Here is a 17,805-nt window from a genome sequence, read left to right as displayed (position 1 = left end):
GCGTTTGCAGGTTGCATCCGCTCCGGTGGACGCCAGTCACCCCATTCCCAACGCCTGAACCAGTCTAGCCCCAGCAAGCTTGGCAAGGTTCCTCGACTAACGTGATGGGCAGGGTCTTTTCGTATGTCCCGTGCTTGACCTCGACGGTCGTTGTCCTCGAACAGGGATGCGGTTGCCCTGGTAATCCTGCACCCGGAGCCGTTGTTTCTGTAGCTTGCGCTTTGCGATGTGCGGCAAGGCTTTCACAAAAGTGTCCCAGGACATGATTGTGATAGCTGATCCTGTGTCTACTTCCAGTCGGCACGGTACGCCTTCAATTGTCGGGTTTGTGAAGATCTTTTCTTCGATGCGGGTAGCTGCGTGGTCTATGGTAACAGTCATTCGGTTTGACTTGGCTCTTTCTTTCCTGGCCAATCGCGGTCGCCTCGCCGATCTCGCGCTCTGATTGGCTGGTTTGAAATTTCGGCGGGAATGTGGGGTTTGCATCTCTGACTCAGAGCCGCTCTGATTGGCCGATTTGAATTTTCGGCGGGAAGGTTGGGTTGCTCGGCAGACTTGAGCCAGGTGCCCCTTCCTTTCACACCGCCGGCAAATGGCGCCCTGAACTTACATCTTTGGCGCTGATGTCGCCCGCAACTTCCGCATTCCTCCGGTCTTCCCTTGTCGATTTTCCGTGTAGTGGACTTCTTCCTCCTTCGCTGGTTGACTCACGATAGGTTTCTTCGTGGTGGACTGTGCTCGCTTTGCGCCCGCCATCGGCGTGAGTCGCTTTGTAAGGTGTCTGCTGCATGGTTGGACATCTCATGGGCTCTGGCTTCATCCAGAGCGTTTACAATGTCAGGTTGCTCTTGGCTAGCAACCGTCTCCTCAAACGGATGTCTCTGACGCCCGTATAAGTTGTTCCAGCAGCTCTTCGTCCAGATCGCGGTACTGCAATGCTTGGAGGCTTGTCTCAGGGCTGCCATGTAGTCGCTGATAGACTCGCCTTCTTGTTGCCTGCGCCCCAAACTCGTACCGTCGAGCGTATTTGGGCGGGGCTGGTGCGTAGTGATTCTTCAGGAGGGTCTGAAGGGTCTGCCACGACACGGAGTGTAGCGGTGTTGGCTCGCTAGGGCTTCTGACGGCGATGACTGCGGACCCACAGTGGCTTATGAAGTAAGCCCGTTTACGGTTGTCGGAGACTCCCTGTAGCTCGTTTGCCTCCAGGAAACTTTCGAAACGGGTCATATATATTCCCCATGTCTCCTGGGCAGGGTCAAACGGAGTGGGTGGCGTGTAGCCGGTCATCGCTGCATTCGCCGTTACCTTGCTGGGTTTGATTCTCGTAGTGAGTTCAGCTCTGTTCTGGTGCTCTGCCTCAATATCCCATCCTCGTCGCCAATGTTAGGTTTGGGTATTGACGAGGCAGGAGACCAGGTTAGTGACAACAGCTCTTTAATATAGTGTGACCCAGCAAAACTCTGGAGAAAAACCTCTCCTTATATACACTTCAGCCAGAGGCTGTATCCAATCAGAAACGAGATACTTCCCGCCTAAAACTCCCGCCAAAACTTACAGTAATACATTACAGGAAGTCTTTCTGTAAAACTCTTTTTAAGCACCTGAAGGAAAAGTGGACAATCAGTGTAATCAACAAACAACTGTCAATTGTTATATAAGTGATATAAGGCTGGATTAAAACCATAGAGAGTCTGAAGTAACTGACAATCATTGGCCCCCCATTTCAAAATCCCACTCACCCATCTTTTTTGTGTTAATTTCTATCCTCTCTGCATAAAAAAATAAATTTATGCAGACAGCAAACAGAAAAATATTCTTTTAGTCAATGTACAGGTAGTCTTTCTTTTTCTTTCTTTTCTTTCTTTCTTTAATTAGATTTTTATACCGCCCTTCTCCCGAAGGACTCAGGGCAGTGTACAGCCAGAATAAGAACAAAATATATACAATTTAAAACAACATTTAAAAAGAGCAAATTTTAAAGGCTGATTATTAAAATTTAGATTTAAAATTTTTAAAATATTAAGAATACCCAATTAAAATTCATCAAAAATTATGCCGGTCCCGCTTTAATGAATAAATATGTTTTGAGCTCACGACGGAAGGTCCGAAGATCAGGCACTTGACGCAGGCCAGGGGGAAGTTCGTTCCAGAGCGTCACTGCCCCCACAGAGAAGGCCCTACTCCTGGGGGCTGCCAGCCGACACTGTTTGGCGGACGGCACCCTGAGGAGACCCTCTCTGTGAGAGCGTACGGGTCGGTGGGAGGCAAAGGGTAACAGCAGGCGGTCTCGTAAGTACCCGGGTTCTAAGCCATGGAGCGCTTTAAAGATAGTTACCAGAATCTTGAAGCACACCCGAAAGACCACAGGAAGCCAGTGCAAGCTACGGAGCAGCGATGTCATGTGGGAGCCACGAGCGGCTCCCGTTACTACTCGCGCAGCCGCATACTGGACTAACTGCAGCCTCCGGGTGCACCTCAAGGGCAGCCCCATGTAAAGAGCCTTAGTCTTCAACTTATGACTCCAGTTGAGCGCAAAATTTCTGTTACTATGTGAGACAGTAATTAAGTGAGTTTTTAAAATCTTTTTTGTCACAATTGTTAAGTGAATCACTGTAGTTGTTAAGTTAGTAACACAATTGTTACGTGAATCTGGCTTCCCCATTGACTTTGCTTGTCAGAAGGTCACAAAAGGTGATCACATGACCTCAGGACAAATATGAAGTTGCCAAATTTTTATCACATGACCATGGGGATGCTGCAATGGTTGTAAGTGTGGAAAAAATGGTCATAAGTCATTTTTTCAGTGCCATTGTAATTTTGAACAATTCCTGAATAAAAGATAATAAATCAAGGACTACCTATATTGTATTTTTTTAAAAAAACCTATCAAGTTGGAGATTATATTTGCAATATTGCCCAAAGGAAAGCAGAAAGAAATTCAGATTGAGAGAATTAAGACCAGATCAGGTTCAGCTTCTCATATCTCCAGGCTAAATAAGTGTTCTTTCTTTGCTGATGGTGCACCTGCCTATTTACAAAGTCCCATCAAGCTCTTAATCTTCTGTACTTCAGTCAGGAAGGTCAACCTTTGTTGCACAAAGAAATTTGTTTTTAACATTTATGATTTTAATAGTCTTTATGTTGTTTTAATTCTTGACTAGGAATTGCTAAGGGTTTAGATAGACAGCAATACATATGTTTTAAATAAATAAAATAAAAGCCCTTTTGTGCCTGAGATAACTGTGAGAGTGTTTTGTAGCAGTAACCATCTTGCAAGTAAGGCTGACTATATAGCTTCTTTCTCATCATTAAGAGGTTTGCAGCTATCCACACCTTTCATGGTGCAGTTCTATCAATTTAACAGTATTAATTCAGTACATGTCTTCATTAAGTATAGGGTTGCAATCTAAACCCTGTCCAATATCCTTTTAAAGCCTTGCTTCTGGCATGTCACCTGAGATGTTTTAGTGTTATGGTTGAAAGCTATTCTGAGTTTAGAAGTCTGGCACTTACAGAGAGCCCCAAACATTTGCAGCTATATTTCTATCTTGACAATTTCCATCTTTGACAAATTAGCCAACTTGGGGAAAAGGGGCAAGCCTGTCAAATGAATCACCCTTCAATTTAATACCAAATTTCCTTCTTTGAAATTTGTTTGCTAGTGCTTAATATCTGTAACACCTACTTACCCCCATGTAAATTGCTGGAGGGCTCTAAGATTATCACTGCAGCTACCAGGGTTTTTTTTCCCTAAGGCGAATTTAGACTTTATTTGTTTGTTTGTTTGTTTATGAAATTTATATTGCCACCTATTTGTACATGGCGACGCAAGGCAGCTTACAAAAATATTAAAACCTCATATAAAAACAATAAAACTAATAAAAGAGAAAATCATATAATAAAATATGTTTTAAGATAGGCTTATAATGTTGAGATAAGCAAACAAATGCTATGTTTGTGAATAGCTGATAATTATTCAGCTGTACTACTGTTCGTAACTATAGGAGATAGAGCTGCATTGAATACTTAGTTTTAAGCAATGCTTTTTTTAGTTTCTAGGAGGAAGAAATGCATTAAGGGGTAAAAATTTAATGCTGACTAGATGGTCATTGGGGGAAACAGCTTTCCAGCATTTGTAACCTCTATTTTAAAACAAATGTCATGTCCTGAAATTACTGATGAAAGTCATGTGCTATATTGTTCTGCATATAAACAGATGATTATTTTTGTATTTCTCTAAAATGTGGGTGGTATCTATATTAAACCAGGGGACGATATGCTCAGGTTATAGCTAAAGTTGGTGGCTCCAAAATTGGTGGCTCAATTAAACAGACTTGGTTGATTGCTTGTGGTCACAAACGGGAGGGGAGGGGAGGCATTGTTTTTAATCTGTGTGAATTTTTATTTTTTGTAAGCGGCTACAATCACTGAAAGTGAGTAAGAGGCCATATACGTTTTTAAATAAATAAATAAATAAAATTATCATTTTGAATACCACAGAGGTTTCCTTGCTGCTTTCTTGAGTGTCAGCATGATATATAATAAGCATGATATATAATAATAAGCAGGATAGTTGACTTTGGCTACAAAAAGTTGTGTTGGAATATTCTTCATCAGGCTTCAGTAGAATAAACCAGCTTTGTGCTTCCCAAACATCTTCCAGAAATGTTCGTAAATCCCAGAATTCCTTTTGCCAAGGCAACAGATATTTGTGGGACTTTCACTCACTTCTAAAGGATGGCATCCTTGGAAATTCTGGGATAATTCTGTGAGTCAGTATTATCTGTTTATCTTCTATTATTATACTGTATTGGAAAAACAAATGTGGCAGGCATATAAGTGTCAAAAGTGTGATGTAACATGAAGTAATCTGATAATTGTGCCTTCAGGTGCCAGATGGTATTAGAAAAGGAAAAACAAACAAATGTATTGTGCTGATTGACATTTGTTTAAAAATTATTGAAACAGAAACATGAGAAAGCACTAAAATTTCGTCAGAGTATTAAATATGTTGTTTATCATTTCCAGTCTAATCATTATCTCCAAATATGTTGGGATTGTTTCTTACAAAATTCCCAGACATTTTTAGAGTTTTGAGAAATTACAGTTATAACTCATCTGCAAGATGGCCGGTTGGGGGAAATGGGCAGATCTGCTTAACACCCGCCTCCCGCTTCTACTTGTTTAAAAAATAAAAAATGTAATACAATAGTTGAGTCATGGAAATGTTAGTTGTGGCTAAAATTACATGCAAACATAATTAGTCTAGTCCTTTTGCAAAAGCTGCCTCTAGGGGGCTGCAGAAAGAACATCCATCCTTCTAACAGGTATACACCCAAGTAGAATCACCTCAATCAATTTATAATTCTTGCTAGTTGGTTTTTATATCAATAAAAATATTTCTAAAGAAAATAAATACCTTTCTCTGTTGCATTTCTCATTTTTGAAGAAAAAGAAACGTCTACCTTTTAAATCCCTCTGTATGTATATCTGGACATATATATATAAAGTGATCAGGGAGACAGATTCATTTTAGGTACAAGTTGTTCTTGACTTAAGACCACAATTGAGTTCAACGTTTCTGTTACTAAGCAAGACAGTTGTTAAGTGAATTTTGCCTCATTTTATGACTTTTCTTGCCACAATTGTTAGATGGACTTCCCTAAGAGAGGGGAGTTAGGTAGATAGATAGATATAGATACACACACACACACACACACACACACACACACACACACACACACACACACACACGTACACACAGACTTACTGGGGAGACTAATGGATTTGTCCTTTCCTGTGTTATTTTGTAATGATTTGTTTTTAAAAAAAAAGCAAAACCAACACCCAACACAGAGAATTATGGCCAGAATTCTGCTTAAGTATTCTTTCAAATGGAGAATTTTTGCAGAATGCAGTCGACTAAATGAAGTGCTTTGCAATTCTTTTTGGTTAACAATAAATCCTCTTAAGTACTATTTATCTGCAAAAGCAGCTGGAGTTAAGAATTCAGCAAATAAAAAATCGGTTTTCCTGTGAATTTTAAAATGTATGTATTCACAGAAATATCTGAGAGACTTTTAATTTACTGTTCCTCAAATAATAAATTCAGATCACGTAGCCTAATTCCTGCAATATGATGACGAACCAAGCTATTTTTATAAAGCTATTTTAAAACCAAGCTATTTTTATAAAGTTCAATATTTAGCAACCACAGATAGTCCTCAATTTACAGCAGTTCATTTAGTGACTGAAGTTATAACAAAAAACAAAACAAAAATAAGGTAATATGGAATGTATGGAACGTTGGATTGATTCAGGGCTGTTTATAGTGGTTTAAAAATCATGCTTCCTCTGGTGTAGTCTAAAATTTTGTTTGTTATTCTCTTTCTGCGTACTGACTGTTGGTTACTCAAAGAATTGTATGTTTCAAATTATTTTGGGCTATAATTTGAGTATTTTTTTAAACAGGAAACAATATACCGAGCAGGATCATAGATTTCTGTTAGATTTTCAACAACTGATTTGTTAGCCAGGAAAAAAAGGAGGAGGAACCATGGTATGTTTTTAAAAGGTTATATATGGATAAATGGAGAAAGATATAAGTAAAATGTAGACCCATCCCTGCAGCCCTATAATCTGAAATTAAATTATTGGAAAGAAGGGGTATAAAGATAGGTTAGATGTTATAATGTATGTATCATTTGAAAGGTGAGGAAAAGGTGTATAATATTTTACAATTAGAATTGACACAGGATATAGAAACCTAACACTATAGACAGTTCATTATATAAATTGCATTGAATAATGCATAAATGTTTAAACTGCTTGCCATTTTACATATTGTGATTGGCCTGTGGGGCCTGACTCCTGGAATGCCATGTATATTTTAATTTATTTTAGCTCTTCTCAAAGCAAAATATGATTTACAAGATAGGAATTACCATCTTGCTATTTAACTGAATGCTAGCACCTTTTGTATTTACCATGTGCCTTCAGTTCCCTGTTGTTAACAAGGGGTGCCAGTATGTCTGCCTCAGTTACGCTAAAACGGGTCCCCCAACCTCTGGGCCACAGCCCACTAGTGGGCTGTGGGCTGTTTGCAACTGATCCGTGGAAACGGCAGGCGAGCATACCCACATGCACATTCCCACGTGTGCGAGCAGTGGACAAGTGTATGCATGTGTGAACGGTGGGCTCACATATATGCCGCTCATGCAAATGGAGCTGCGTGCACATGCTTTCCAGCTACTTGTGCAGAACCATCCCTTCCCCCCACCTCCAATCCGCAAAGCTGGAAAGGTAGGGGAACTCTGCCCTAAAATAATACTGTGAAGGTGATAAAGGAGTAAGATCCACCATGAAGCATTGTGCAATCAATTCTGGAGCAATTTCATCCAATATAAAATACTGCCTTTATATGATTCTTTCCAAGATCCGGCTCTTTGTTTTATATTCATCTGTTTCACAGTTCAAATGCTTCCATGGTATTTTATGGGTTATATTCATAATTATCCTTTAAAGAAGTTTATTCTATGTTGTATCTATGTTTTATAAGGCTAACTGTAGCTGACGCTTTTATTTTTTGTTGTGAATGTATGAAATTTAAAATCAGGTTTCTCAGTTCATTAGTTCCCTTATTAAACCATCTGATATTTAATCCGAGACCCAAAGCTATCTTAATTAAATGAGTGTTCAGTCTTCCTAAGCTTTGTATTTTAGTGTTTATAAAGTATAGAACAGTATGAAAAGAAAATTAAGTTCTAATTGTACTTATAAGGCTCATTTTTAAAGTTATCTTCACTTTTAATAGTTAAGATGCTGTTTCAATACTTTAAATGAAATAATTTTTTATTATTATTATTATTATTATTATTATTATTATTATTATTATTATTATTATTATTATTATTATTCATATTTGTATACCGCCCTATCTCCTGAAGGACTCAGGGCGGTTCACAGGCATATAAAACATTTATATACAAATTAAAATGATCATTAAAAAACTTATTCTAATGCCCAATTATTAAAAATAGAAATATAAATATTAAAACCAATTTAAAACCCCTATAAATTTAAAATCTAAGCCAGTCCTGCACAGATGAATAAATATGTCTTGAGCTCGCGACGGAAGGTTCGGAGGTCCGGAAGTTGACGGAGTCCTGGGGGGAGTTCGTTCCAGAGGGTGGGAGCCCCCACAGAGAAGGCCCTTCCCCTGGGCGTCGCCAGACGACACTGCCTAGCTGACGGCACCCTGAGGAGTCCCTCTCTGTGAGAGCGCACGGGTCGGTGAGAGGTATCCGGTAGCAGTAGGCGGTCCCGTAAATAACCCGGCCCTATGCCATGGAGCGCTTTAAAGGTGGTTACCAAAACCTTGAAGCACACCCGGAAGGCCACAGGTAGCCAGTGCAGCCTGCGCAGGATTGGTGTCATACGGGAGCCACGAGGGGCTCCCTCTATAACCCGCGCAGCCGCATTTTGAACTAACTGCAGCCTCCGGATGCCCTTCAAGGGGAGCCCCATGTAGAGAGCATTGCAGTAATCCAGGCGAGACGTCACTTAAGGAAATCTTTCTGTTTGTTTATATGCCTAGCAACAGCCTTTATGCATAACTCCCACACATATTTTAAACTTAATGGTAATTATTGTGCACACCTTGGCTACATCCTGTTTGTTATGAACAAATTCTTCCTGAATCAGCTGAGATAAATAATATTTTAGGGTTATGCTATTCATGGAAAATAAGTGAGCAGACAGTCAGCTTGTCCCATTTCAGATTCTTTTCTCCACTCTAAGTTGTTCTATACGCTTAATCTGCTATAAAAAAGATTCTGCTTTCCCCATGTTTTTCATCCTGACCATCTAGTCAAAAACATTCTTGGCCTGTTATTTGAGAAATTATCAGAAGATTGAGGTTGATAGCTTTTTTAAAATTATTATTATTGTGGAACGCTAGATGGTGAGTGAAAAATATTGCATAATGATGTTTGTTTATAAAAATTTTATTTGGAGATTAAAAAATATTGCATTATAGAGAGGCTGTTACACTTGAAAAAAACCAATCATGCTTCCAATATGTTTCTGATATCTGTCATGTTTGAAGTGAGTCATTTTTATTATCAAAAACTTGTTTAGGCTCCCTAACGTTTGTCCTGCTCTTTCCTTCCCTCAATAATTATTCTTGTAGACTATGAAGCAATTTTACAGAGTGTGTGTAATGTGTCATATATTCCTTTCCAACTTGGTTCATAAAGAAACAATCTAATCTTCTTGCAAATCCTAACACAAAGTTGTATTGTAAATATTCTTTGTCTTTAATATTACAATAGACAACCCATGACCCATTGGGCTATTGTTTCAGAGATATTGAATTTGAAAATTGAATGACCACAAATAGGCAAAAAAACCAGTGAGAGATGAAGCAAATTCCTAATTCCTGCCAGCTTTACTGTTGACTTTCCTTCTGTGAAGCTGGCAGTTATCATTGGGAATTATTGTGATCACAGCACAAGGGCAATCCTGAAGCGGCCAAAACTTTGCCAAATTTCAATCCTATGCAGTAATGGGTGTCGGATTATTTTTTTTAATTAGCCCATTTGAGGTTTATTGATCAAAACTTGCTTCCCTATTGTCATCCAACTGTGGATTACAAACAGACAAGATAATTTTAGTAATATATAGTTTCTGATACAGCTGAAAGTACAGGTTTACTTTGCTCATTTTTTGCTATTATTGTGAAGTTGAGATGAAATGCCAGCACTGATAATACAGATAGTCCTCAACTTATAATAATTCATTTAGTGAACATTAAACGTTACAACAGCATTGAAAAAAGGGATTTATGATCATTTTTCACACTTACTACTGTTGCAGCACCTATGGTCACGTGGTCAAAATTCAGATGTTTGGCAACTGACTCATATTTATGATGGTTGCAGTGCCCCAGGGTCACATGATCACCTTTTTAAACCTTCTGATGAGCAAAGTCCATGGGAAAAACAGATTCACTTAGCTGTGTTACCAACTTAGCCACTGCAATGATTCACTTAACAATTGTGGCAAGAAAGGTCATAAAGTGGATAAAACTCACTTAATGAATGTCTCACTTAGCAACAGAGGGGTTGTAAGTTGAGCTCAATGATGGTCATAAGAGAAGGACAACCTCTAAAGCAAAAACAATGAAATCATGTAGCTGATGTAAAGATACAGTTAAATATCTATTGAAATGAAGGAGAAAATTAGGGAGTCTTATAACACATTTACAGATAGTTTTTCAAAATGAGGAAAGGATTTTCTTTATGGAATGTCCAGTTCCTTGTATTGCTAAAAGAATGTGCCTTACTGTAATACAATGTGAAAATGACCTTGAAGTATGCAGGTAGAGATGTTGCCTAGGAAACTATCATACAAGAGAGACAGTAGCCATCAGTAGCATAATGGTCCGAGAAAGTAACTTAGAAAGGACCCACCCTAATGGATCAAATAATTAAAAGTTGAGGTGAGGAGTTTTGTATTTTCAGACTTGCAAGAATCTATTAATGTAGCCTTACAATAAAGTAGAATTAGTTCTGTTTCCTATGTAGTTAGCGTGGGAGAGCTGACACGTACTGTGTAAGACAACACCTTCATATATTCTCCTTGCACACAGTAGCATTTTGACTGACATTAACTTTTGAGGGACATCCTTCAAATCTGAAATAAAGGATTTGATTGGTTTGGGTGTGGCTATGTTAGGCATCCATTTATTACAGCGGTATTTTCTTGCCAAGACTTGCAGTTAAGTTGAACTTCAGGAACTGAGAAGATTGCTTCTTCCACCCAGTGTCTCTACATTCATATTTTGGAAAAGTTCCATAGGTATGTGTCTGAATAACAATGTTTCAATAAGTGATTATTTCTTCTTCAAGAAATAATACTGTAATCTGTGTACAAGATTTGGAAGGCAGCATCCAAAATATGCTTTTATAATGATGGATGACTTAGTTGTGACCTTTAGAGGAACTCAAACAAATCAGGAATTATATAAAGCTGAACAAAAGGAATTTAACACCATGATAGAGTCTAGAAGAGGAATGGTGACAACTTTCGATTTACAAGAGATAAAGCAGTCAGTTAAAGAAGAGATCAGATCTGGTCAGTTGGAAATGAAATGTGCACTTGAAGAGATTAAGAAAGCATGGATGGAAATGGAAATACGATTAAATACGCAAGCTGATTTAGTCACATTGATGAAGGATATGAGCCAGAATCTGACTAATATTAAAGTGTTTCAAAGAACAGTAAAGAGTCAGAACATTCCTGACAATTTGATTTCTGTTGCTGGAGATGATCAAGACCAGATATTCCAGTTATTGGGCAAGAAGCCTGAAAATATTAGCAGGTGTGCTAGCAGTTGGAACAAGAAAAATGAAGAAAATTTGGCTTTTGGTAAGGTAATCACTTTAATTCCGATAATACCAAAGACTTAAATTAAAAAAAATAGTTTTCTCTTGGGTGCTTAGGAGGAAACTTCATTTTGTAATTTAACTGCTGTTTTTGGTTAACTATAAAAAGTACTTATATGTTTCATTTTTAAATGGCAAAATCCCAGCTTTTGTCTTCCATTTATATTGGACTTCAGCTCCCATAGTATAGCCAACAAGGGCTACATAAACATTGGGAAGACATGAGATTAGAACATTCTGGTGAAGGTAGTGCTGCCATATGTAAAATGAACTCTTCAACATGTAGATTAAGATTGACTGAATTGTAGATATTATAGAGCTCATAATAAATTCTTAATTCAATTACAGTTCCAGATGGAAGTATGCCTGAGAACATGAAGAATAGATGCACCCTCTATGACTAAATCATGCATAACTGTGTTTGTGATGCCTGTTCCTGTATAGACTGGCTCTCTACTTGAAATATTATCAATTTCTGTAAACTGGTAGCAAGCTGAAGAATTCAACTAAATCTTCCCATACTTATGAGGAATGTATCATAAAATTTATTTTTGATCTTGGCTTTATGATGGCAGTCTTGATTCAGAAATTCTAGTACATAACAGATTTCTCCAGATTTTGATGCCCCAAGTCTTTATAATTTGTAAAGTACTGAGGTGTAAAGTGATGAGGCAAAGTTGGCAAGAACAGTAAGCAATTTTGGGAATTGAAGACCACATACTGTATCTTAAAGTTATCAAGATGGGGAAACACTGAGGGATAACTAATCAAGCATTCTCGTGAAGTAAAACCATTCCTTTTAATTCACAAAAATGTTTGGATAGCTATCCCTACATAATCTTGTTGTATTTTGTTGTCAAACCATATATCAGGCAAGCTAAGAAAGCAAGAATTACAGACTTCAGTAAGGTACCTTTAATGCTAGTCTTGGAATAAATACAGAATCTTCAAGGACTTCACAACCCTTCATAAATAAGAGGGGAGTCCCTTTGAATGATCTTAAAAATTTATTGATTAGGTTTTTTTGCTATCCATTTGTAGGATAGACTACCATGTTCTCTTCTGTTTTTAGATTGTTTATAACTTATTACGCTTCCATTATTTTCCCAGCTTCTCCACAATCATTCATACTTTTAGCAACAACCAAATTGGAACTTTGTACTAGAATATAAGAGTATTTTATCTATTCACACAGTTCTGGGTTCTTTCTCTGGACTTGGATAATTGGCATACTTTAGAGGTTCTTAATAACTGAATACTGTGTATTAACTTTGTGAACACTAAACTCTTGAATAACTTTCTCTGCAATCTCTGTTAGTTCTGATGTAGTATGTGAGGGTGATGCAACAAGAATACTTGATAACTCATTGAATAATTCATGACCCATTTCTATGGACAGTTTCAACAAAACTGGCATTTTCAGTAAAATAGGTGAATGATTGTATATAGCACCTTAGCTTCACTGTGTTGAATAAACCTCTTCATCATACTTTGGGCAGCTGAATTAATCACAAAAATTTGGCAATATTTGGAATCAAATGTTGGCATCTGTTAGGAAGAAACAGTTTACTGTACAGAAGAGAGTGCTGACATGATGATGATGAAACCAGTAGGAATGTAATAATTCTAGCTACAACCAACCCTAATGATGACCTTCCAACATTCTGTTACAGACTAGTTCATCTTTATATTCCCCAATGTTTCATTAATTTATATGCTCCCTGTGTCCTTTGATAATTCACTGCGTGATTGTCCTGATGAAAATAAGGAAACTGATGCAACTATCAAATGAAAGATAAGGAGGGTACAATTCAGGTTCTAATTACTCCTAACCACTAGGTTTCTAATTAAAGCACAATTTAATAACTCAGGCAGCAGCATTTGGAGTTTTATTAAAATTTGTGACTAGATGTACCAACCCCCAAAATATTTTTCTTCTGTTAATTATATATTTATTTATATCCCATCTTTATTATTTTTATAAATTACTAAAGGCAGCAAACATATCCACCTTCCTTTTTCTATTTTCCCCACAACAACAGCCTTGTGAAATGGGTTGAGCTGAGAGAGAGTAACTGACCCTAAGTCACCCTGTGGCTTTCAGGGCTAAGGCAGGACTTGAACTCACAGTCTTTTAGACTAAACTGGCTCTATTATATTTTTATTTATTATAAAAGCATGTTTCCCATTATGTTTTTATTAATATTTAAGTAGGGCTTCAACAAATTCAAATTTGATAATTTGATATTGTTGCAAATTACTGTAATAAATTCATAAATAAAATAAATTCATAAAGTGGAACAAAAAAGGGTCAGGTATAAATGTTTAATTATTTAAAATAAATATTTCAGAGTGTGCATATTGGTAGTTGAATTGTTCTTATCCAAAATTAGTGTAGATCAATTTTGTTGCTTTAAAAACCTGTAATTCTTTTTTTTCTGAAATCTATTCATCATCAGAATATAAGAGTAGCAAGCATTCTGGGTTTAGTTTTTAGCAAAATGCATTATGTTTTATTATTTATCTTTTCATTCATCATAAAATAGCCCAGAGTATATAATAATTTTTACATGTATGTGCATATAAATTTACTTAATAGCAAAATGTGTCTCAGCTCCGATGTCATTCGTGCAGTTTGGCTAAAAAGAGAATCTGACAAAATAGAAATGTGCTAATGTAGTATCTCAGGTTTTAAGGTATGTCAATGATGCCCAAGTTTAGCTTTTTACAAGAGACAGATACTTATTTTAGGGATGGGTTTATTGGATGTTAACTGGGCTAACGCAATGTAAGCTTAAACTTTATGAAAGCAATCATTTTGCAATAATTCTTTGACACTTCTAATTTAACATGCTTTAGATACATGCAATAACTTGAAAGTTAGCTTGCTTTGAAATGCAACTTTGAAATTTATTTTCTGTATTTATTGATATCCTTGGATTGCTATAGCACTTCTGCAAGCATGTGCATTTCTGTTTTAAACTGTGCTATGGTCATTGACCAGAGATTAACTATAACAAACGGGCCTTAAATATTTTAAAGCAGTCTTCACATACAAACAAAATTTCTAAAGGTAGTCATTCTGTCCCTTGTCGTGGGATATTCTTGTTTTTAAATAGCAACATTGTGATGTGGAATAGATGAATTCAGGGCTTCTGTCAGCCATAATATAACTTACATAAAATTGCTCACCATGACTAAGGAAATTCTTTAATAATAGGTGAAGTAGTGGTCACCTCCATTCAGATTTTTAAAAAAAGCTGAAGAATATGCTCCACAGATTCAATCATCCTACATTTATGTGGACATTCCTGGAAAGTTCTGAAAAGGTGTTAAAGGAAGGGAAAGTGTTAAAATTAGTGTTAAAATGATCCCCTTTTAAAAGGATGTCTGTAATGGAAATAAGGGAATATAAATTATTTGCAGCTGCAAGCCTCTGTATTGGCCTTAGTAGTTGCAGAAACTTTTACAGGTAGTCCTGAATTTACAACAGTTCACTTAACGGCCATTTGAAGTTACAGGGGCACTGAAAAAAGCAACTTACAACCGTTTGTCACATTAAGGACCATTGCAGCATCCCCATGGGGTGATCAAAATTCAGATCCTTAACAACTGACTTATATTTATGACTGCTGCAATGCATAGTTAGTCATATGATTAGCTTCTGAAACCTTCTAACAAGCAAAGTCAATTGGGAAACCACATTCACGTAACAACTGTGTTATCAACTTAATAGCTGCAGTGATTCACTTAACAACTGTGGCAAGAAAGCTTGTAAAATGGTGCAAAATTCACTTAACAAATTTTTCACTTAGCAACAGAAATTTTGGACTCAATTGTAAGTCAGGAACTACATGTAATATGGTTCATTTCATACTGTACTCTTTATTTCCATTTTCTGATTAATTTTTAGGCCTTATCCAAGCTCCAATTTAGCAGAAACTCAGGAGACAGAAAGACTTAAGAACATTTTACTTAGCATCCTATATCTAGATTTAATGCATTCCCTATAATCGGGAATGAAGCCAGGATGATCATTAATCATAAAAACTGAATTCACTGCCAAGTCCTAGTCTCCATTCTGGGAAGCCTTGCATCTGCTCTCGGTGCTGAATTTGGTGTTATAAACAAGGATTTCAGAAATTAGATTGATTTTTTTTAATACAGTACAAAACTGGAACTGTATATCAACTGTACCCATACAATAGTTGGGCATCAAACTTTGTATGGAACAATTGATAATAGAAGTTGATTAGAATATAACAATTCAAATAATTCTGAAAATGCAATCCCATCTTTAACTCGTATAATGATATATAGCACAATAAAGCTTTTCCCTCCTGTCTAGACACAATCTTGTGAAAGACTCTTAACAAAACATAAGATGAAATCTATTATTTCTCATAAGAATGTTTCTTGGGAAATAATTTGGATGTTCAGTAAGATAGATAACAGTAAAATTCAAGAAATCTCCTTAATTAGAAATGTTTAAATTATCAAAAAAAAAAAAAAAGCTGCATCTTTGATGTGAATAATGAATACTTTATAACTGTCAGAGAACAGGTTCATAAAATCACAATACAGTTTTGAAATTTTCGGAAAGGACTTAATAGTGTCATCACTCCCGCAATCAATGTTTTACTGTATATAAGCAATAGTGTTACATGGGCTTTATATAACATTGATGTCAGGAACTGTATTCTTCTCTATAAAATTATGAAATTATTGCAGTGGTTATAATTTTCTGTTTTTAATTGTATATGGTTTATTGTTTTAAATTGGCTGTACACCGCCCTGAGTCCTTCGGGAGAAGGGCGGTATAAAAATCTGATAAAATAAAATAAATAAAATAAATAAATAAAATAATATTGGACATGAGGTGGAAAGACCCAGATAAAAATCTCAACCATAAAACTGGATTTTTCTTAGTCCCATTTACTGCATAGGGTGATTTACATTTGGACAGGGAAGGAAAACCTACATGTAAGTTGTCTTGATTCCTCAAAAGAAAAGGAGGAATATATTAAACCAGTTAAAACAAATAAGCTCTAGAGAAAAAGATGAGTGGCTTATTTGGAAATATTTTTTTCTATTATAAAACACCGACACTGATACTGTTAAAAAAAGGAGAATAACTAAATTTAATGGGAAACACTTCTCTTCAATATGATTATTAAGACAGTAATTATAAAAGTCATTAGGAGCATAAAAGCATCCATGAAAATGCTTACTATGTAAATTGCCCAGTATGCCTGCAGTATTGTCTAGAGAATAAAGTGCATCCACAATTTGTCATATTTGAGATTGCAGCCGTAAGAAGCATTAGTGTGTGTCGAAAGGGCTTTCCAACACTTATTGTAAATGTCTTAAAATAGAAATGTGGGAAAACAGGATTTTAGTGATCAAGATAATGATAGTGTTGAGTATTAATTGTAGAAGATAGAAATGAAATATTTTAATGAGACACTTGTAAACACAGATAATGAATCTTTAGACAATTGAATTTATGAGTTATTTTCCTTGTAACTATCAAAAGAATGCTGCAACATGCTGTGAGTGGTTTTCACTTGTCTTGCTAAATTGGACTATACTCCTGATTTAACTTTTCCCCCCCTCTTTTCCAGTTGGCCAGGGTAAGCAGAAGAGTCCTAAGAATTCATGTCTACAGACCAGGACTTCTAAGGAAGTACAAGCAGAAACAAAAACGGAAGAGTTGACGCAATACAAAAAAAAATGTGAAAACCAAAGTGGAATTATCCAGCAGCTGAAGAAATGTTTGTCAAACAGCAATAGGAAATTAGAAGCATTAGCTCTTGTGATCCAGCACTTTCATTCTGAGGTAAGGTTTCATGTCAAACGTATACATGCTTTATTTATTGAAATCTCGATGCAAGAGAAAAACTCGTTAAATGAGAAGCCTAAATGAACAGTACAGTAACTCAGATTACATTTCCAGGGGTATTTGGATATTGACTTCCCATCCCACTTCATTTGCCAGGCTTGGAATTCCGACGTGGGCTGAACTTAGGTTTTGCTTAACTATTTAAACTTACATCTGTGATAGTAAAGGCATTTGCAGAAGGGCTTCTGATCTGAGGAGCTGGGCAGATCCATAGTAAGAGATTTAGTTCTGTAGATATTCAGACTCCAAGTCTTTTTGGGCACTATAGAACAACAGAGAACACTTTAGTTGCATTGTGTACATTATTTTGAGTTGTACAAAATAAAAGCGAGATATAAATTTTAAAAATGAACAAACAGAAAAAATTTGTTCCTGATATGCAGCTGGCAAAGAAATCATATGATTTCTGTATTTTGCCTCAATAGCAATTTGTGGACATGTTTATGCAACCTAGAG

General features: G+C 36.6%; 1 protein-coding gene across 5 annotated transcripts in view; it reads left to right on the top strand.

Annotated features, from left to right (window-relative positions):
- The window catches only part of MTUS1 (microtubule associated scaffold protein 1), a 130,760-nt gene that overhangs the window by 82,883 nt on the left and 30,072 nt on the right, over window positions 1-17,805 (top strand). For 4 of the 5 annotated variants that reach the window (XM_058192597.1, XM_058192596.1, XM_058192595.1 and 1 more), the window contains one exon: window positions 17,072-17,286. In XM_058192597.1, the coding sequence (XP_058048580.1) occupies window positions 17,072-17,286 (215 nt within the window). Of the gene's footprint in view, window positions 1-10,802; window positions 11,431-17,071; window positions 17,287-17,805 lie in introns of those variants that run through there. The other variant, XM_058192598.1, reaches the window with a different exon arrangement.

This window comes from Ahaetulla prasina, chromosome 8 (assembly GCF_028640845.1).
Source record: "Ahaetulla prasina isolate Xishuangbanna chromosome 8, ASM2864084v1, whole genome shotgun sequence".
NCBI classification, from domain to species: domain Eukaryota; kingdom Metazoa; phylum Chordata; class Lepidosauria; order Squamata; family Colubridae; genus Ahaetulla; species Ahaetulla prasina.
This window is presented reverse-complemented; position numbering and strand designations above follow the sequence as displayed.